At 32.9% G+C, this 18,221-nt stretch overlaps 1 protein-coding gene across 13 annotated transcripts in view; it reads left to right on the top strand.

The window, feature by feature from the left end:
- CdGAPr (GTPase-activating protein CdGAPr) overlaps positions 1-18,221 on the top strand; it is a 112,476-nt gene that overhangs the window by 22,625 nt on the left and 71,630 nt on the right. For 2 of the 13 annotated variants that reach the window (XM_076397677.1, XM_076397666.1), the window contains exons 1-2: positions 4,678-4,951; positions 12,239-12,503. The exons of 4 other annotated variants lie outside the window; for them this stretch is intronic. In XM_076397677.1, the coding sequence (XP_076253792.1) occupies positions 12,459-12,503 (45 nt within the window). In that variant the 5' untranslated portion in view covers positions 4,678-4,951; positions 12,239-12,458. Of the gene's footprint in view, positions 1-4,656; positions 4,985-12,172; positions 12,206-12,238; positions 12,597-18,221 lie in introns of those variants that run through there. 7 more of the 13 variants (XM_076397668.1, XM_076397678.1, XM_076397679.1 and 4 more) reach the window with 7 other exon arrangements.

The raw sequence follows: 18,221 nt of genomic DNA, 5'->3' as shown, positions 1-18,221 counted from the left end.
GGAAAGGTTTATCTTTATCTGATAGGTAAACAGGGTTTTTAGTAGCGTTGGGAACTATCGACTAAAAATAGTCGAAACAGAGCATTTTTTCCATATAGTGGCGACAATTTTTTTCCATTTTCGTGTTTCTTGCTATCGTTTTGCTTGACATAATCTCACTTTGATGAAAATTACAATCAAATGTTAATATAAAATATTTTGGTGCAACCTTTAGTCTTTCAAGTATAAATTGAAAAGAAAAAAATTATCATCAGTTAAACAATTTAACGCGGATTTTCGTTTATTTCATCTTAAAATACATGTATGTTTCGAAAGTTTATGCTAAATTAAGTAGTTATATTATAATTTTATGCACCCTTTAGTTTTTGAGTTACTCAATGAAATTTAATGGATTTCTGTTTATGACATATATCTTTCTTTCACCTGAAGATACATATATTTGGAAATATTTATCTTTATCTCAGATGTCGTTTGAGTCGTGAATTCTAATACACTTTAATAAATTAATTTAAAAATACTAGTACATGATTTGAAATTATTATTATGACCCATAAAGATCTAATACTTTCTACCGATTCTTTTTATAGTAGTTTTTTTTTGTAGCACTACATTGCTGGCATCAATTACTGATGACATTCATTCTCGATAATGGCATCACCAATTTTGACCGGATCAATGTTGCAGTTTAACTGATTTTAGTGGTTCGAGGTCTAGACGGGCCACCAGACTGCCTGACGACCTTTGCTCTTGGCTTGACATACTTACTTTCGCGCAATGACATCTGTGCAGTTTTCACTGTCCGACTGAAATAGGACGTGTAACCGTTTTATTAGTTCTCTAAAAAACCTCGGGTTTTTTTTTCTTCGGTTGACAGCGGCATATTTTGTAAAAACTGAATTTTCTAATGCATTGCAGTCTTATGATGTTTCATCTTGCTTATTGCGTTTACGCGCACAATCTGCTCGATTATAAATGGCCAGGCCGAGTGAAATTTATTGGTTTGTGCGGATTCATTCATTTATTTGAATAAGAGAAAAGCATATAATTTCTATTTTTGTTAGAAATTTTCGTTTTGTTTATTATAATTAATGTAGTATCAACTTTCTTTGATATATTTTCAAGTACATCTAGTTCTGAATGCATTTTTGACGACTTTCGACATCCCCGGCCGCTGTGAAAAGTTGGTGTAACGTCCTGTAAAAGTTGTCCTGTGTCTTACCGAAGAATTAGTCATCCTATAACACTAGTATGACAAGTATCAGTAAGATATTACATGAACATTTCGCTATGAAAAAGATTTGTTCATGTTGGCTCCCACATAACTTGACAAAGGCTCAGAATGATGTCAATTGGTACAAATCGCCAATAAATACAATCGCAATGCATCAAAAGCTATGTATACACAGATGATTTTGTATGATCATCAAACAAAATAACAATCTACTGTATAACTGTCCAAGACGAACCGTATTTTGTAATAAGTATTTTGAAATGAATGATCTTCTGTTTCAAAAGTACAGTCCTAATTTGACACCAAATGACTTTTTTTATTATGAATTATAATAAATAAAACTCGTTGGATTAGATATGCTTAATACAGTCTTGGTTTACAAATTTATTTATTATTACTGTTCTGTTGTACTTGAAATCAAGACAAGCAATAAAATACAGCATGTATTTCCTAAATTAAAATAAAATTAAGCTACGTAAACTAAAATTAAGAGTAACACTTAAAATGTACATGAAAGACTATAAAAATTCATGTGGTTTGGTTCGCATCAATCTTCTGCTTTCCAGCGTATTGTCTAATAACTGTATTGCTTCCATGTTGCTGATTGCCATGATTTAGTAACTTTATCTTATGTTTCAAGGTGAAATCTTGAATAACTTCGTAAATTTATTTGATTTGAAGTTACCTAGTGATAAGCATTGGTAATTAATGGTATAACTTTGTTTTGACAGCGTTGGATTACAAGTTGGTTTGATATTTTAATGCAACCCCATATTTGTACTCCTTAAGTCTAAATTGGCTTTATGATTGGCTGATGATCCAATGTCTTTGATTTTAGGCCAAGTTGAGAGTATTTCCCGACTAACCAATACTGTAACTTGATTTGGAATCTGTCTCTAAGCTGATGTTTCCAATTTAACCTACCATCAACATTGATGCTGAGGTATTTAACTGATTCTGTTTGAGTAGTCGGCCATCCGTCAAGTGATCTAAGTAGGTTTTTGTTATTTCGCCGCAACGTATAGTTAACATGGACAAATTTGGAGCTATTAAGCTGTATTTTCGAGTCTATTCTATTTGTAGATCTTGTTGACTGGTTTTTGTAGTTTTTCTACAGTCTTAGGCAAAAATATACCATTTTTGCTATAATTACTGTGTCATCCGCAAATGTTCCAAGTACTGTTTCGTTTGTTAAAATATCATCAGTGTAGAGCAGATACAGGACTGTTCCCAAAACACTACCCAACTGAAATAGGTTTAAGTGTTGAGGATGACTCTTGCGAAACACTAAATTTTATTTCGAAAATATATAACTTGAATAATATAACTTGTAGCAATTTAATCGTCTTGTACATTAGACCCAAATGCCATACCCAGTCAAAAGTTTGTTGAGATGCCCAGGAATATTGCAAGGCAGTACTTCTTTTCTTCAAATGATGCCTTTTCAACAACCACTGTTACTCTGTGCAATTGGTCGATTGCTCATTGATCATAATGGAAAATTCTTGGAAAAACAATGAAGCCATTTTCATCTTTTAAAATTACTGTCTTCATTATTTGACACAAAATATAAATATCAACTCTTTTATATATTGTTGTATTTAAACAAGATATTTTTTAATTCATCGGAAATTTGTAAAATATATTATTATATTGTTCTATACCCAATGCATTCTTGTAATGTACTTGTTTAACCAGCTAATTTGGAGAACGAAAAAATATTTCAACTGAAATCTACTAACCACTAAAAGCCTTTACCGCATTTTTTTGCGATAAGTTGTTGAATTGTCTTCGCTAAGTTCTTTATTGTTTTAGATTCTGATGCGTCATAGTTAATTTTTCCGAGACTTGTTTCCAACGTGCAGGTTCCTGATCGAATGTTTCGTCCTTTATTTTCGGTGGTTTCGTATCCAGCGCGGTGAGTCATCGTTGAGTAATACTTTTCCTTGGCATTTTCCCGATTAGTTGGTTCAACTTTTGTTATCTTGGATATTGATATAATTTAAGATTAGTTAAGAACGTTTATAATAAAATCGTATATCTTTTATATTATATTGGTATAAAAAACGTTAATTGTTAATGTCGTTTAAACACTTTTATAGTAGATATAACAGTTTAATGCATAACCATTTCTTAAAACGGCGAATGAGAATTGTGGGACAATGGAAGTCATCCTGAAGTCAGATCATCTAGCATATTTTCGTTCTCTCTTTCTAGTAATCGATGATGCAACTGGACGTTCAACTTTTAGCTATTCCGCATGATGCTACAGCTAAGCCTGTGTCACATTGGGTTTAAATTTCTACAGGAGTCAATGAATGTTACATCAATTATATCTAAGAACGTTTTTCAGTCCCTGGTATTGACGATAAAATGCATGTAATATTTTCTTGATTATTGGATAAAAATATAATCAACATTATATTATTTATATTTATCTTTAGGGTAAATGATGTGGCTCGGTGAATGGAGGTAAAACGAAATGAATGAATGTGGTGTTTACATTATGTGACCGTTATTTATTGGCTATATAAAAAAATGTGAAAAATACAATTAGATAATACGGATGGCAGCGGTGTTACCTGAAGACGAGGCTTGGGCAGTCGATGGTGGTACGTCTAAACCAAACGAGGGTTGAGCACTGAGTGAATCGAAATACCCTTCAATAACATCCCAGATAAACGTCTCGGGGTTGCCAGCTATTCGTTATCGGGTTCTAGTTGGCGCTGCTGGCACCCCGCCCGTGTTCAACATCTGGGATTATATTTCTGGGTATTTTGTAGACCGTTATTAAACGATGTAAAATTCGACATGCCTCAAGGTCGCTACATATCTTTGTGTACTTCTCTTACTTCTTCTTGCCTTGTATCTATAGCACTTGCAACTTCATATCTTCAAACTATTTCGGTTTACCAAAACGTTATTTGTCTTGTTTCAAGGTTAGAGCATGTTCACCATAAGTTTCGCACGAAACTTGATGTTTTCAAGGAGGTATAAATCTATGACGGTATTACCTTTGCTCAGTATGACATGTATAGCTTTGAAGCTTGATATCAGTAGAATAATATGTTATATGGATGAAAACATAACATTACACACATAAACGTAGTGACATCTGACCTTTCCGGTTCTCCGGGTATTGTATTTTTCCATAACAAACGTATGCGAAAATACGAAAATTGCAGAACCAAAGAAAGGAAATTTCGCTCAATACTCAGAGCAAATAATAGAGTAACGTTTACGCTTTTTTTTTCGGCAAAAACGGAAGACATCCCGCCGGAGATTTTAGATGGCGCCCGGATCGCCTGCATCCCGTAACCTTGAATCCCGAAACTCCCTTCCTCCGTCCGTATCGCTTCCACTCCCGTTCTCCCGCATTTCCTCATCTCCGACCGCCTCCCACCAGATCCTGGCCTGCCTCCCAGGCGTCGCGGCGCCGAATTCTCAGTCTCGAACCGACGTCGGCGTGCGGGACACGACGCTCCTGTGACCCAGTTCTGGCAGAAGGGGCGTGAAGAATCGACGACGAAGACGACAGTCATCTGTCACCGGGAGAGACCGAAAAAAAAAACAACCGCAAAGGGCGAAAACAAACGGCGGTCGCGTTTTAATTTCGACCGTTCGATCAAGTGCGCGTTGACAGAGGTGCCTGTTGTTATTGTTGTCGTTGTTTCGGCGATTGACGTGGAGGGTTGTTTTGGAATGCGTGCCTGAATTTGGGTGTGTTTGGCTTTCGGATATTTTTGGGAATTGGTATTCTTGTTTGGTCGCTATCGGTCAATATAAATGTCCTATTTTTATTAAAAAATGTATGAAATATAATAAAAAACACCTTTTGTACCACATAACGGCGTAGGTGTGTTATGTTTAGTGTATACACTCTCTTGCATACATTCTCTGATATATTAATCCAAGATTCTTTCTTTTCCATATTTTATTAACTTTTCTTTTGTCTTCCTGGTGCTGTAACTGTTATCTCTTTTCTGTGTACTCTTCCACTTATTTATTTATTAATGAGGCGTCAGCCTCCTGTGCTATTTGTGGTCTATTCTCCGTTTTGCAAGATGAACAATGTTCTTATTATGTACAGGTGATCCAATATAATTATTATATATAAAATACAAAAGATCAATTATAACAAAGTAAATATTAAGTTTAAATATAAAGCTGTATAATTAGATATTAAAAATTACATAATATAATATAGAAAAATATAAAAATATACAAGTATAAATAGATGAAATAAAGAAGTTTAAAGACATAAAAATATAAGAATATAAAAATACGAGAAAACAAAAAAATTACTAAACGTATAAGATACAAATGATACATAACGTGAATGTTCATATAAATATTGGTTAGTATCTTTAAATATTCGGCAATATTCCTACTACGGCTATATTTTTCATATTCGAAGAATACGAATTACATGTTAGGTATGTGTTACATAAATCCACGATTTAGCAAACAATTATCGAGAATCTAAGCAATCATAAAATATTATGAAGAAGATTAATGATGGAAAAGATGCAAAATACAATAGGACGTGTATTACTTTTTCGATGATGTTCGTTTTTTTTCCGCATGCCATATTAAAATTGACGCTAAATCGTTGTTCGAACGCTTCTTTTCATACGAGGACTTCATTATATATTCATTTGTTTTTTAAGTGACCATATGTCATGTGCTATTTAATATTCACTCGAAAGAAGACGTAAAATAGTAACTGCTTTGGCATAATTATTTTTTTGTTATAGTAAAAATATTAATATTCCGTTTATCGAGCATTGTTCATTAAAAATGGAGTCGTATATTCCGCAGATGTTCCTGGCTAAACAACAACCGCGCATCATAGTTTATAGGACATTTTTTAAAGTGCTTAGAAAAAGTTGTTGTTCCTACAAATGCAAGACAAATATCTATTTTTACGATGAAGTCGCAGATGTCGTACGAAACAAATAACAACCAACATGTTAACCAATAACTGTTACTGTTTCTACAGCATTTTATAACATCAAACACAAGAAATTAAGTTGTTTTAATTTTTCCGTATCAACGCCAAGGAATAAAGGTTTCAATTCCTTTTATGACAAATAATATTTATCAAGTTATCAGTATATATATATATATATATATATATATATATATATATATATATATATATATATATATCCCGCCCCGGCTTCGCACGGGTGCAATGCTGATACTAAATTAAATACACTACAGAAAAAATATGAACGTTGTATATAAAAACATAGCGGCCCGCTCCGACTTTGCACGGGCATAAAATATATATGCCTATGTCACTCAATGAAAACATGATTAAAATCGATCCAGTATTTTTGGTTCATTCATTACTGCCCTTGGCCTGCACGCATTAAATTTGGAGTAAAACAATTCCTCTTCCCCTATACTTACTATGAAGATTTCCTGCTATCTTTGGGATATCTAAATTCATACAATTTTTATTACATTACACATTTTTAAACGCAAATTTTAAATTTGTAATATCTCCGAAAATATTTGTTTAATTTACATGCTGTAAGGAACCATATTGATCTATATTAATTGCACACTGTATTTAAGGTACTTAATTCGATAAGGATTAATGCCGTATTGCTTAAAATAGCTTCGTAAATAAGCCATTTTCTCACGTAAAAAGTAAACAATAAAAATGGTTAATGTGGGTTATCCCTAAAAGATAAACATATACCATCGCTGACTTTTTTGTAGACCTTCTTATGGTGTACAATACTGTAGAACATTAATTTGATCTAACTCGTAGGGTTAGGCAGCGTTTTTGCTAATTGCTAAATAAGCCTAAAAAAATAGGTTAATTTACGACATCACGTTAGAAACCTCTAAAATTAGCAATGTTGCCTTGGTATATTATGCATGTATTATACATATAAACCTTCCTCTTGAATCACTCTATCTATTGAAAAAACCGCATCAAAATCCGTTGCGTAGTTTTAAAGATTTAAGCGCACATAGGGATATAGGGACAGAAAAGGCGACTTTGTTTTATACTATGTAGTGATATATATATATATATATATATATATATATATATATATATATATATATATATATATTCATATTCCCCATCGGCATATTCCCCAGACCTGGCTCTACCACTTTCCCTATTTCGAACAGGTTAAAACATATCTGGTTGAATGGTTCAGCTCAAAACAGAAAATATTCTTTTGGGATGACATCCATAAATAGTCTGAGAGATAGAAAAAATAAATATGAAACTGACTTTGAATATCTAAATTTTAACCATCCATTATAAGTAACGTGTTTTCTTTAGCAATATTATCAATCATAATTTATTTGTAAAAAATTATAGTTCTTTAAATATGTTGAATCAAGTATATATCTAATATCGTACAAATAGATAAAATTAGTACATTTATTTATTATGATTTATTATGATTATGACGATAACATTTTTAAAATCTAATTTTTGATAGGTTCGCTGTACATTTTCCAAACTCTCTTCGTTTATTCCGTTTTGTGATATCTCTGCACAATATATTTTGACGAATTGATATGTAAAATCCCAGTCTTTCTGGCAAAATTTCAAGTATTGCGAATGTAAACATCCTAAAGAATCTGAGAACACTCTGTTTTTATACTTTCCTATAAAGCTGTGTTTGATATTTTTCAAACTCATGTCCTCGATCCGAATTTTTTCAGTTTAAGAAACAAATGTCAGTTGAATTTCTATTGTTAAGATTGCTAGGAACTAATGTCATTTTATGTATCTTAGGACAAATAATACTCAAATAATATTCCTCAATAAAATTATTAGTTTTTTGTCTGAAAACTTGCATTGACGACGTCATTACAGTACTGTTCTGGTTTCATCAAAAGAAAAAAACCATTGAAAGTCATTGTTTGTTGGTAAATACTTACGATGGCCATGCTACAACCATAAGAACATATGAAACGTGGTTTCCATAATTCAAGACAAAGAAAGTCTTGGTAAGCCAAAACCCTTTGAAGATGCAGAATTGCAAGAGTTGGCTGAAGACCCAAGACAAAGTCAAAAACAATTGTCGCAATTTGTTAATGATTACAAGCGATGGGAAAGATCCAAAAGTTGGGAAGATGAGTGCCACATGAATTGAACGACAAACGATTAAATTCTATAAAAATATTTTACAAAAACCGTAATATTTTAAAGTGTATCTTTAGTATAAAATACTTAACAGAGGGTAATCACAAACCAACTCTCACATAATTAGCTAAGACAAAATGGTTTTATTTTTTATTATTATTTAATTAATATATTGTTACTAGTCGTTTCCGTCTAACTTACAATTTGTCTTTATGATAACTTTAATCTAAGTATATAACTAGGAGGACCCATCGGCCCTAACTCAGTTTCTGGTGAAATAATGTTTATACATGTCACTGCTGAATTTTTTACTGTATGTACTTCACTACACAACACTACACAAGATCAGATGGTTTGGTTCTTTTGAGTCTGTGTCCTGTTCTGGTGGTATCCAAAAGTTGCAATATTTCAATATTAGTATGAGTATGGAGTCTTTCCTCATGCCCCCTTGCAATTCTCTTGATTTTTTGACTGACTGTGGGTATCTGAAGGTCTCGATGTAGGTAATCAGTCCTATAGTATTTGGGTGCACCCACAATACCTCTCAGGACTTTGTTCTGAAAAATTTGTATTGTATTAATGTTACTCTTTGCAGAACATCCCCATAATTGAACTCCGTATATCCATATAGATTTCAATATTTGCTTATATAATAGCGATTTATTATATACTGATAATTGTGATTTTCTTCCAATTAGCCAGTACACTTTCCTATATTTCAATTCCAGTTCTTTTCTTCTTTATATATTCCTTCCAGCGAAGTTTTGCATCGAGATTCATTCCGAGATATTTAGCGTTGTTGCTATATGGAATGACAATGTTACTTAATGTTATTGGTGCTTGTACGGTCTGTTTATAGGTGAACTGTACATGTACAGATTTTCTTATTTTCTAAGCTTGTGTCCAATTATTTATATTGTCACTTGCCTGTTGTAATTTTCGTGAGGCTTCACAAAATAGTGACCCTTAAAAGTAATTTTCCTTCTTCTATTTTACCATTTCCGCCATAAACTGTCGCCTGGCTCAAGATACTCATTTCTCAACCGCCACCTTTGAAATAGATTGTCGGAAGCGTTGACTGCCCTGACACACTGTTTTTAGCTCCCGAAGAACACGATCTGTTTGTAATATTTATATTCAGGGCATCAAACACAATCACGTTACGCCAGAACAGAAGATGCGAGGCCATGACATCGAACTTAACCGTTTTGATGTCGGCAAAAGAGAGACGACTAATGTGTCAGTTTATATTAGTTCCGCCTATAATAATATACTTTATAATATCTTCTAAAACCTCTTATTAATATATATTTGGACGGTCCTCTTTATTTGTATTAGTGAAGCGTGTTTTCATCGAAAGAACTTCATCATTCGCTAGATTTTGTATTATTTTTTATTATTCCAGCCTTGTTGGAACTATAAAAGAACAAAGGCAAGCTTGGCTCAAAAAGTATTATAAATAAGGAGTTAAAATATTTTACTCTCTATGGAAAAAATATTCTTGCTGAAGAAATAGCAGTTATTTTATTATCGTTTTTAGAATTTGCTTGTGTAACAATACGGATAATTAATATTTTCTTCCAATTTTCTACATTTATATCCAGTATTTTCGTAACGTGCTCTTTCCAATGAGTTTGACTTCGAGGTTTATCTCAAGGTATTTATATTGTTGCTATATGGGAGGACAGCTCATTGTTATTGTTGTAGTAGGTCAGCTGAAAAGTCCCCAGCCTACCATAGTAAAACACAGTTTTTTGGCAAAATTAGTTTTTTTTTCAACATAATTCCCTTCAAGGGTGATACACTGATTATAGCGACCCTCCAACTTTTCTATACCATTTTTGTCCTTTGCTCAAAACAGGCCTCAGTTTCTGCAGCGAGCATTCCTTTGAGATCTGAGAACAGGAAATAGTCACTGGGGGCTAGATCTAGAGAATACGGTGGATGAGGAAGCAATTCAAAGCCCAATTCATGGATTTTTGCCATCGTTTTCACTGACCTGTGACACGGTGCATCGTTTTGGAAAAGCAACACTTTCTTTTTCTTCAAATGCGGCCATTTTTCGGCGATTTCGTCCTTCAAACGGTCCAATAACGCTATGTAATGCTCACTGTTGATGGTACTTCCTTTTTCAAGGTAGCCAAAGAAAATTATTCCATACGCATCCCAAAATACAGACGCCATAACCTTGCCAACCTTCTGTTGCGTTTTTCCACGCTTTGGACCGGGTTCATCGTGTGCGGTCCACTCGGATGACTGTCTTCGGAGTGAAATGATGGAGCCATGTTTCATCCATTGTCACATATCGACGCAAAAACTCGATTTTATTTCGGTTGATCATCTTCAAACACTGCTCCGAATCATCAACTCGTCGTTGTTTTTTGTCAAAAGTGAGCTCGCGCGGCACCCACTTTGCACAGAGCTTTCTCATACCCAAATATTCGTGAATGATATGATGTACACGTTCAGTTGATATCCTTAGAGTGTCTGCTATTTCATTCATTTTCAATTTACGGTCATTCAAAATCATTTTGTGGATTTTTTAAATGTTTTCGTCTGTAACAACCTCTTTTGGGCACCGTTTTCGGTGCTCATTTCACCACGTCTAAACTTAGCATAACAATCCTTGATGGTTTATTTTCCTGGGGCAGTGTCCGGAAACTCGGCATCAAGCCAAGTTTTTGCTTCAACTGTATTTTTTCCCTTCGAAAAGCAATACTTTATCAACACACAAAATTCCTTTTTATTCTTTTTTTCACAATAATAAAAGTTGCTTCACTCAAAATGCTATAATTCACAAACTAATTATCCGACAGCTGTCAATACATTTATGCACACATCTTTTGAGAATTAGGGCTAACTAAAAAACATGTTATGTACCGATTTCCTTTGGTTAACTTTTACTCCTCAGTATTCTGGTTACTTTTTGCTGTCGCCTTCAACAGCAAATATTATTGTGTTATCAGCAAATGTAGCCATGCTGATATTTTCCATATGCGATATATCACGTGTGTAACACCCTTCTCTTTGATACACTTGCTTTAGTTTCTTTCATTGAATAATAGGCTTCCTCTTAATTCACTTTAAACATTCTGTCTGAGCTGTAAATGTTTAGAAGTTCAGTGTACAGCATTGGTAACATTTTCTTAGCTTTGTGAAGGCCTAGGAATATAGCTGATCAACTGTTTTCTGTCTTCGTAGGCTTCTTCAATGTCTATGATTGTCTTTTCAAAGTGTTTTAGTCGAAATGTAAATTTTTAGTGTAAATTTATAATTCTCTCTTTTGCTAGATTTTGGCAACATTTGTCTGCTCATTAAGTCATAGATTTGTCGAATTTTCGTACTCATTAGCCTGTAAGATATTCAAATTCACTTTCATTTGATGAAGATTAACTAACTAAGAGAATAATTAACTTAGAGACTTAACTTAGATTAACTTAATTAATTAACTAAGAGAATATTACTGGCAGGAATACATACAATAATATTGTTAAAAAATTAAATTGGCAAAGAATTGTAAGAAAAAATTCTAATAAGAGCTTTTAAATATACTTTTTTTACTGTTTTATTAAATGTTTAGTGTTCAATGTCTTGACTTGTTTGCCTTGACGTTTCGACGGATTTTCATCTGTCATATTCAGGTCTTGCTTCAGTATGCTTTACTTCTCGTCACACTAGCTGAACTTAGGAGAAATAAATGATAATGAGATTCTATCGAAGCGTTGTCAAGACATTAAAGATATATATATATATATATATATATATATATATATATATATATATATATATATATTTATATAATTATTGTTATATAGTTATTCATAACTAATATACCTTATCGATAGAAGGTATTATTTTACATGAGAAAATATTCTTTCCAGAGGATTATTTACTATATTATGTAGCTTAATTCCCTCTAGAACATATATTTTTGAGATTCTATCGAATTTTACCACGAATCGAAATAAACAGAATTATTCTCCAAGTCAAAAGCGCAAGAAGAACGGAAAATATACGTATATGACAGTGTGTGCGCGGCGGGTACAGTAAAGTGATTATTTAGTGGTTTGCTGGACACGAAAACATTTGAAGAACACGAAAATGACTTTGAGCTGTTGCGTCGTCTTCTGCGTCAACTTTCCTAAAGTAAATCGCCAGTGAAGTTGTGTGTTGTGCATTGGTTTGACTTTTGTGTCGAGCAATTAACCAGTTACTAGCATCTTGTACTTTCATCGATAGGTAATCGGGTGACTGATGTAACACGCATGCGTCGCTATTTTACGGCATCGCAGCCTCACACTTTAATTGCTGTATTCTGCTTCTAACGCTGTAACATTTAAAAATTGCTCATTATGTCACGCTCATTTCGTCATATTTTTATTATTAATATTATTATTATTATATTTATTATATACTATATGTATTTATTATTATATATTATATTTTTTTAATGTACGTTCGCCGATTTATCCGTCAATAGTGGGCCGAAATAATCAGATATGTGTGTATAACGTTATTTCTGAGATTATGTCACGAAATATCAGAAGCCGTTCAGTGCAAAAGCCACTCAGTTTGTTTTTTAAGCACAAACTATAGCATATATGTAATGATTAAAGCGTTTCGCTTCCTAACGGAGGTCGCGGGTTCGACTCCCGACGGGGACAATAACTTTTTGTTGTTGTTTAGTTAGGACATTTGTCAAATTTGGAGCGCTCTTCAATTTCAATAATCGTTTCTTTATTCCTATTTTTCCTCATACGTGTTGCACCTTTACTTGGCCTACCCATTGCAATATTAAATAAAATAACTGCGTAAGACAGTTGCCCCCGTCGGGAATCGAACCCGCGACCTCCCCATGGGCGCTGAACGCTCTAACCATTACGCCATAGAAGCAGTTGCCTACAATATTTCTACAACCTCCTTTTTTGCAGTCGATTAATCATTAAAATAAAGATCGATTCTTAAGGAAGGACTGTCCAATGAAAGTTAAACGAATTCTTCACAGATTTCTGTAGCGAAATCAACGACCTTTTAGATAGAAGTTTTAACAAATTTGTAAATGTCTACCAATGTTAAAAGTACACCAATGTTATATATAAGATTTATAACTTTTTATATAACAATCTAGTAAAACATCTATTTTATTTATTGTTATAGTATTCATATTTTAAAATGTTTTAACTCTGAATATACATTGTATATTAATAATGTATTACATTGTTACTTACAGTTTGTCTTCACATTAGCTAAATCTAATTTAGTCTCTAATCTCATAATATTTATGTATTAACACACTGTTTTTTCTATTTAACGTGTTCCTTCCAGCGAAGTTTTGCATCGAGTCTTTCCGAGATTATAGTACACTACCTTGAGGTACACCTACTTTAGTGTTTCTTCTTGTAGAATAGACTTCCCCTTGCTTAGCTCAGATTCCAGTCATCAGATTTCAATAGCTCAGTATATTGTTTTGGTAACATTTTCTGTAGCTTATGAGCGAGGTGGTCTTACCATATCTTATCCCAGGCTTGTGCTGAATCTAAGAATATAACTAAACATGCTTTTTATATTCATAGGCTTTTTGAATGACGTTATATGTTATTTGTTCTGTTATTCTAGGCATCTGATCTATTGTTGAGTTTTTGTTAATAAATCCAAACTAATACATTGTTATTAGGTTTTTTTCCCTATAATCAGTTTAATTCTTTATTAAGTAGGAATGTTCGTCGTGTCGGTCAATCGGTCGAAATGTGTGGCTGCCGCTGCGATCATTTATCAGAACACTCACTACTATTTTTGGAAGGAATTTGCACGGGAACTAAAAACACTGGTTGAATCAAAGTTGTTTATTTTAACTTACGATTGATACATGTGGTCGATGGGAGAATTGACAGGATATTAGGTTAGGTAGAGGAAGTACGGTAGCGCTGTGGAAGTGGTACTGTTACAAGGGGACGGAGAAAAGAAAAGAGAGCGAGACGTCGTCGTGATGGTCTTTTATACCCTGGAACTGCATGGTACCAATCCACCGGCGTTGCCAACCTTTGTAGTTGTTGATGGTGAATTAGTGGTGGCCTAAAGGGTCGTGGCGGTCGCCACAATTAAAAATTAATATAAAGCCATATCAAAAGCTAACATTTTATCTTTTATCGGTTTCGGAGAACAAATATTTTTATTATGGCTTTTGTTTTGCAAAATCTACGGACGTATTACTTTTTCACATATTTAATATGTTTTTATCACATAAAAATTAGTGTTAGCATAGTAAATTAAGGTATTAATAATATTAATTGGTTGAATTTATTGCATGAACATAAAGTATAATTATCCTAGATCCAACTAACCAAAATAAAAATATAGTTCAATGTTAAGCTACCATTCAAGAGTGTTATTATATTGTTGCCAAAGCCGATATTTATATACTTATATAAAATGTTTTGTACTTCATCTACGTTTTAAGTCGTTTAATTTTTTACGATGGGTTTAAAGCAATTGTATAGACAATATAATATTAACAAGCGTTAAATTGTACATATATCGATACTGATCATTTCCATGAATTATGAATATATATATATATATATATATATATATATATATATATATATTCGGACGAAAAAGTGACATCTTTTAAGGTTTAATCAATTGTTTTTTTTTTAGATATATTAGCCCTATTTGCAAAATATTTGCAACGGATAATGTTACTGTATTTTAAATCACACCGGATATATTTATAACCAACTTCATGTTGAAGCCTCTCTTACTTCTTTTTCCGGTATGTGTCACTTTGTCGAAGTGTGAACAAACCCGTTTCTTTCAGCCTAAAAACTTGAAGACGAGGATTTGAAGTCATTCGGTGAAACCATCAGTGGGAATCGCTATCGACTAAAATCAATGCGTTTGACCTGAGAACTGCGCGAAAACGGCCGAAATACGACCAGGACGAAACAATGTTATGCTTCAGCGTAACAACGCCCGACCACATGCCGTAAAACCGATTAAAACATACTTGGAAACATTAAAATAGGAACTACTATCACACTTATCGTATTCTCCAGACCGTGCTCCTTGTGATTATTACTTGTTCCGACATATGAGGCGAAAAAATGGATAGATTTGTGGAGGTTTGATTGCTTGAAAGGTGGGAAAAATAGCGGCTACTGATGGACAATAATTTTATTAAAATTAATTCTACAATTTTGCAGAATCAAGCTTCAAATTTAAAAACAAATAATTTAAACTAATTTATACGCCTAATAATAAAAATCAAGTTTTCCGGAATTCTTTAGTATAAAATGCATCATTTTTTATAAAAATCTAGTAGTACATGAATCTTATTTATTGAATTAGAAAATACCAAAATAATTTTTAAAAAAAACTTATTTTAGTATATGGATTATTTTTTCATACATCTCACGAATAACTTCAGAAGAATTAACTAATTTTTAGTTTAAAAACTTCCTTATCTCAATACCTCATCAGTTTTTCGTTTAAATGTCGACTATTCAACAAGCTACAATAACATATGTTCATGCAGTGTCTCAGAGAAAAAAAAACGTACAAGAGAAAGCATCTTGAAAACATATTTTACACTGACGTGCTACTAAGCTAGGGACAGTATGATAGACAGGGTCAAATTGGAACACACATTGTCACTCTGTAAAAATAATTCTGCAACGATGAACAGAGTCAAATGTTACAAGATTATTCTGAGATTACATAGAACATATTTTAGTGTCAAATTTCTTTCCATATATAGATTTTAACCTTTTTTTAATATTGTCCACGTCCAATCTTCAACATTACATAAGACCACAATTATAAAACCATATCTGAACTATATGGTAGTTGCAGTAAAACTGGAGTGTGTCGTGAATTTAAAAGAAAGAAGTTCAAAATTATTTTATCGTCGAATCCATGTATTTAAAAACACACGATTATAGATGGCTGTGGACGAAGTCAGCATTGTATTTGTTTTTATCGGTCGATTTTCATACATAATACAACTCGTGGTCGTTTAATCATAGAATGCCTTGGAGTATAAAACCATCAATCAACGTCGTCTGTCAGTCAGCGATCCATTGTTACATCAGAATGTCATGCAATTGTTTGGATATCCTTTTAACGATACACGCTTATCATTTTGTCAATTTCGAATATGATTTTTTTTTAATAAATTAACTATTTTGTGATATATCGTAAATTTTTGTAATGTTATATAATAATCAGGTTTATTTGTGTAACCTAATTTTATTTTGTAATGCAGGAATTACTCTTGTTTCTGTTTCCATTTTTTATTGTTATTTCAAAAAACGTATATAGCATAGTTTTTTTTAGAAATAAAGATTGCTTGTTTTAACATTCCTGTTGACTACACATTGACACGCTGTTATGTTTACATATTTTAGGAATGTTTTGCAAAAATCAGTGTTCTATTTACCAAACTTGTAAAACACTAAGATTTTGGGTTAAGCGATTTTGTAAAAGTACAGAATGATCGAGTTTAGAATAAAAGGAATTCTCAAGAATTTCTTCAAGCATTGTTGCATCCTCAAAGTTGCAGTTAAGGATAGGTCCTCAAATCTGATTGTCTGATTTTGTCCCGATTCTTTAGGGTTATTCATGGTAAATAAATATCAAAACATTACCTTTTAATTTTTTTCCTAGGGAAGATATTTTGGAATGGTGAATGTAGCAAATCGGTAATTTTATTTTATTCAACTGTAGATAGTTCAGAGTATAAGGGCTTAAGTCAATTTTTAAATACTTTTTATTTAGCATCTACCTGATGTGTTGCCAAATATGTTGAAATATATGAATTCTACTGACATTAACCTCAAAACTATACAAACTACGTCACATGCATCTGTTGTTCGCGTTGCTTTTCTTATTTCATTGAAATAAAAATGCCTCTGAAAGTCGTCGTTTGCTGGTAAAGACTTACGGTGAACATGTGAAACGTATCTTGGCCAATTCAAATGTAGCTATTTGAACGTTCAGAACAAACAACGTCTTGGTAGGCCGAAAACATTTGAGGAGTCGGAATCGCAGGAGTTATTGGAGGAAGACCCCGCACAAATTCAAAAACTATTGGCAGAAAAGTTGAATATTAAGCGAGTCGCAATTTATGAAAGATTGCAAGTGACTAGAAAGATCCAAAAGATGGGTGACAGGAAAACAGGAAGTAATATATGAAGTCATTCAGCATGTCTATGGTCCTCTCTAACGACGTTTCTACAAAAGTACCGCATTAGTTAACGAAACAATATTCTAATTGGGCCTCGTCCTGAACAACTGCTTACGTCCAATTGACAACTAAAACTTGAACTGTTTCGACTCATTCGGAATGACATCGAATAACCCCGGGGACTGGTTCGTTCGTAAGCCAATTATCGGATGTGGAGAGGGATTTCCGGCCGGCGGAAATCGATCGATAGCGTGGGCCCGTTAAAATTGCTTGGCTTTTTATTTGTTGTTGTTGTCGTCCCTTGCTTGAGATGCGCAGCGGACGGACACTTGATTAATTTTTCACGGAGACGTCGTCTACCTGGCCTATCTGGCTGTTTCAATAATGCTATTTTTTGCCTTGTTAAGCTCTGGTATCTTGTGTGTTTTGTATTATTTGCGTGAAAAAGAAAAGTACGTCTATGTTAAATTGCTCTAGATATTATATATATATATAACTTATTATATATATATATATATATATATAACGTTATATATATATTATTTTATATATTATATATATATATATATATATATATATATATATATATATATATATATAAATATCTCAAAACTTTCAAAATATATGCATTCTGAGGTGAAAAAAAAAACGAAAATCCATGTTAATTTGCCTTAGAGTTT

Source organism: Rhynchophorus ferrugineus, unplaced genomic scaffold, assembly GCF_030347505.1.
Source record: "Rhynchophorus ferrugineus isolate W39M unplaced genomic scaffold, kcgeb_rfMv2 rfM3, whole genome shotgun sequence".
Classification (NCBI taxonomy): domain Eukaryota; kingdom Metazoa; phylum Arthropoda; class Insecta; order Coleoptera; family Curculionidae; genus Rhynchophorus; species Rhynchophorus ferrugineus.
This window is presented reverse-complemented; position numbering and strand designations above follow the sequence as displayed.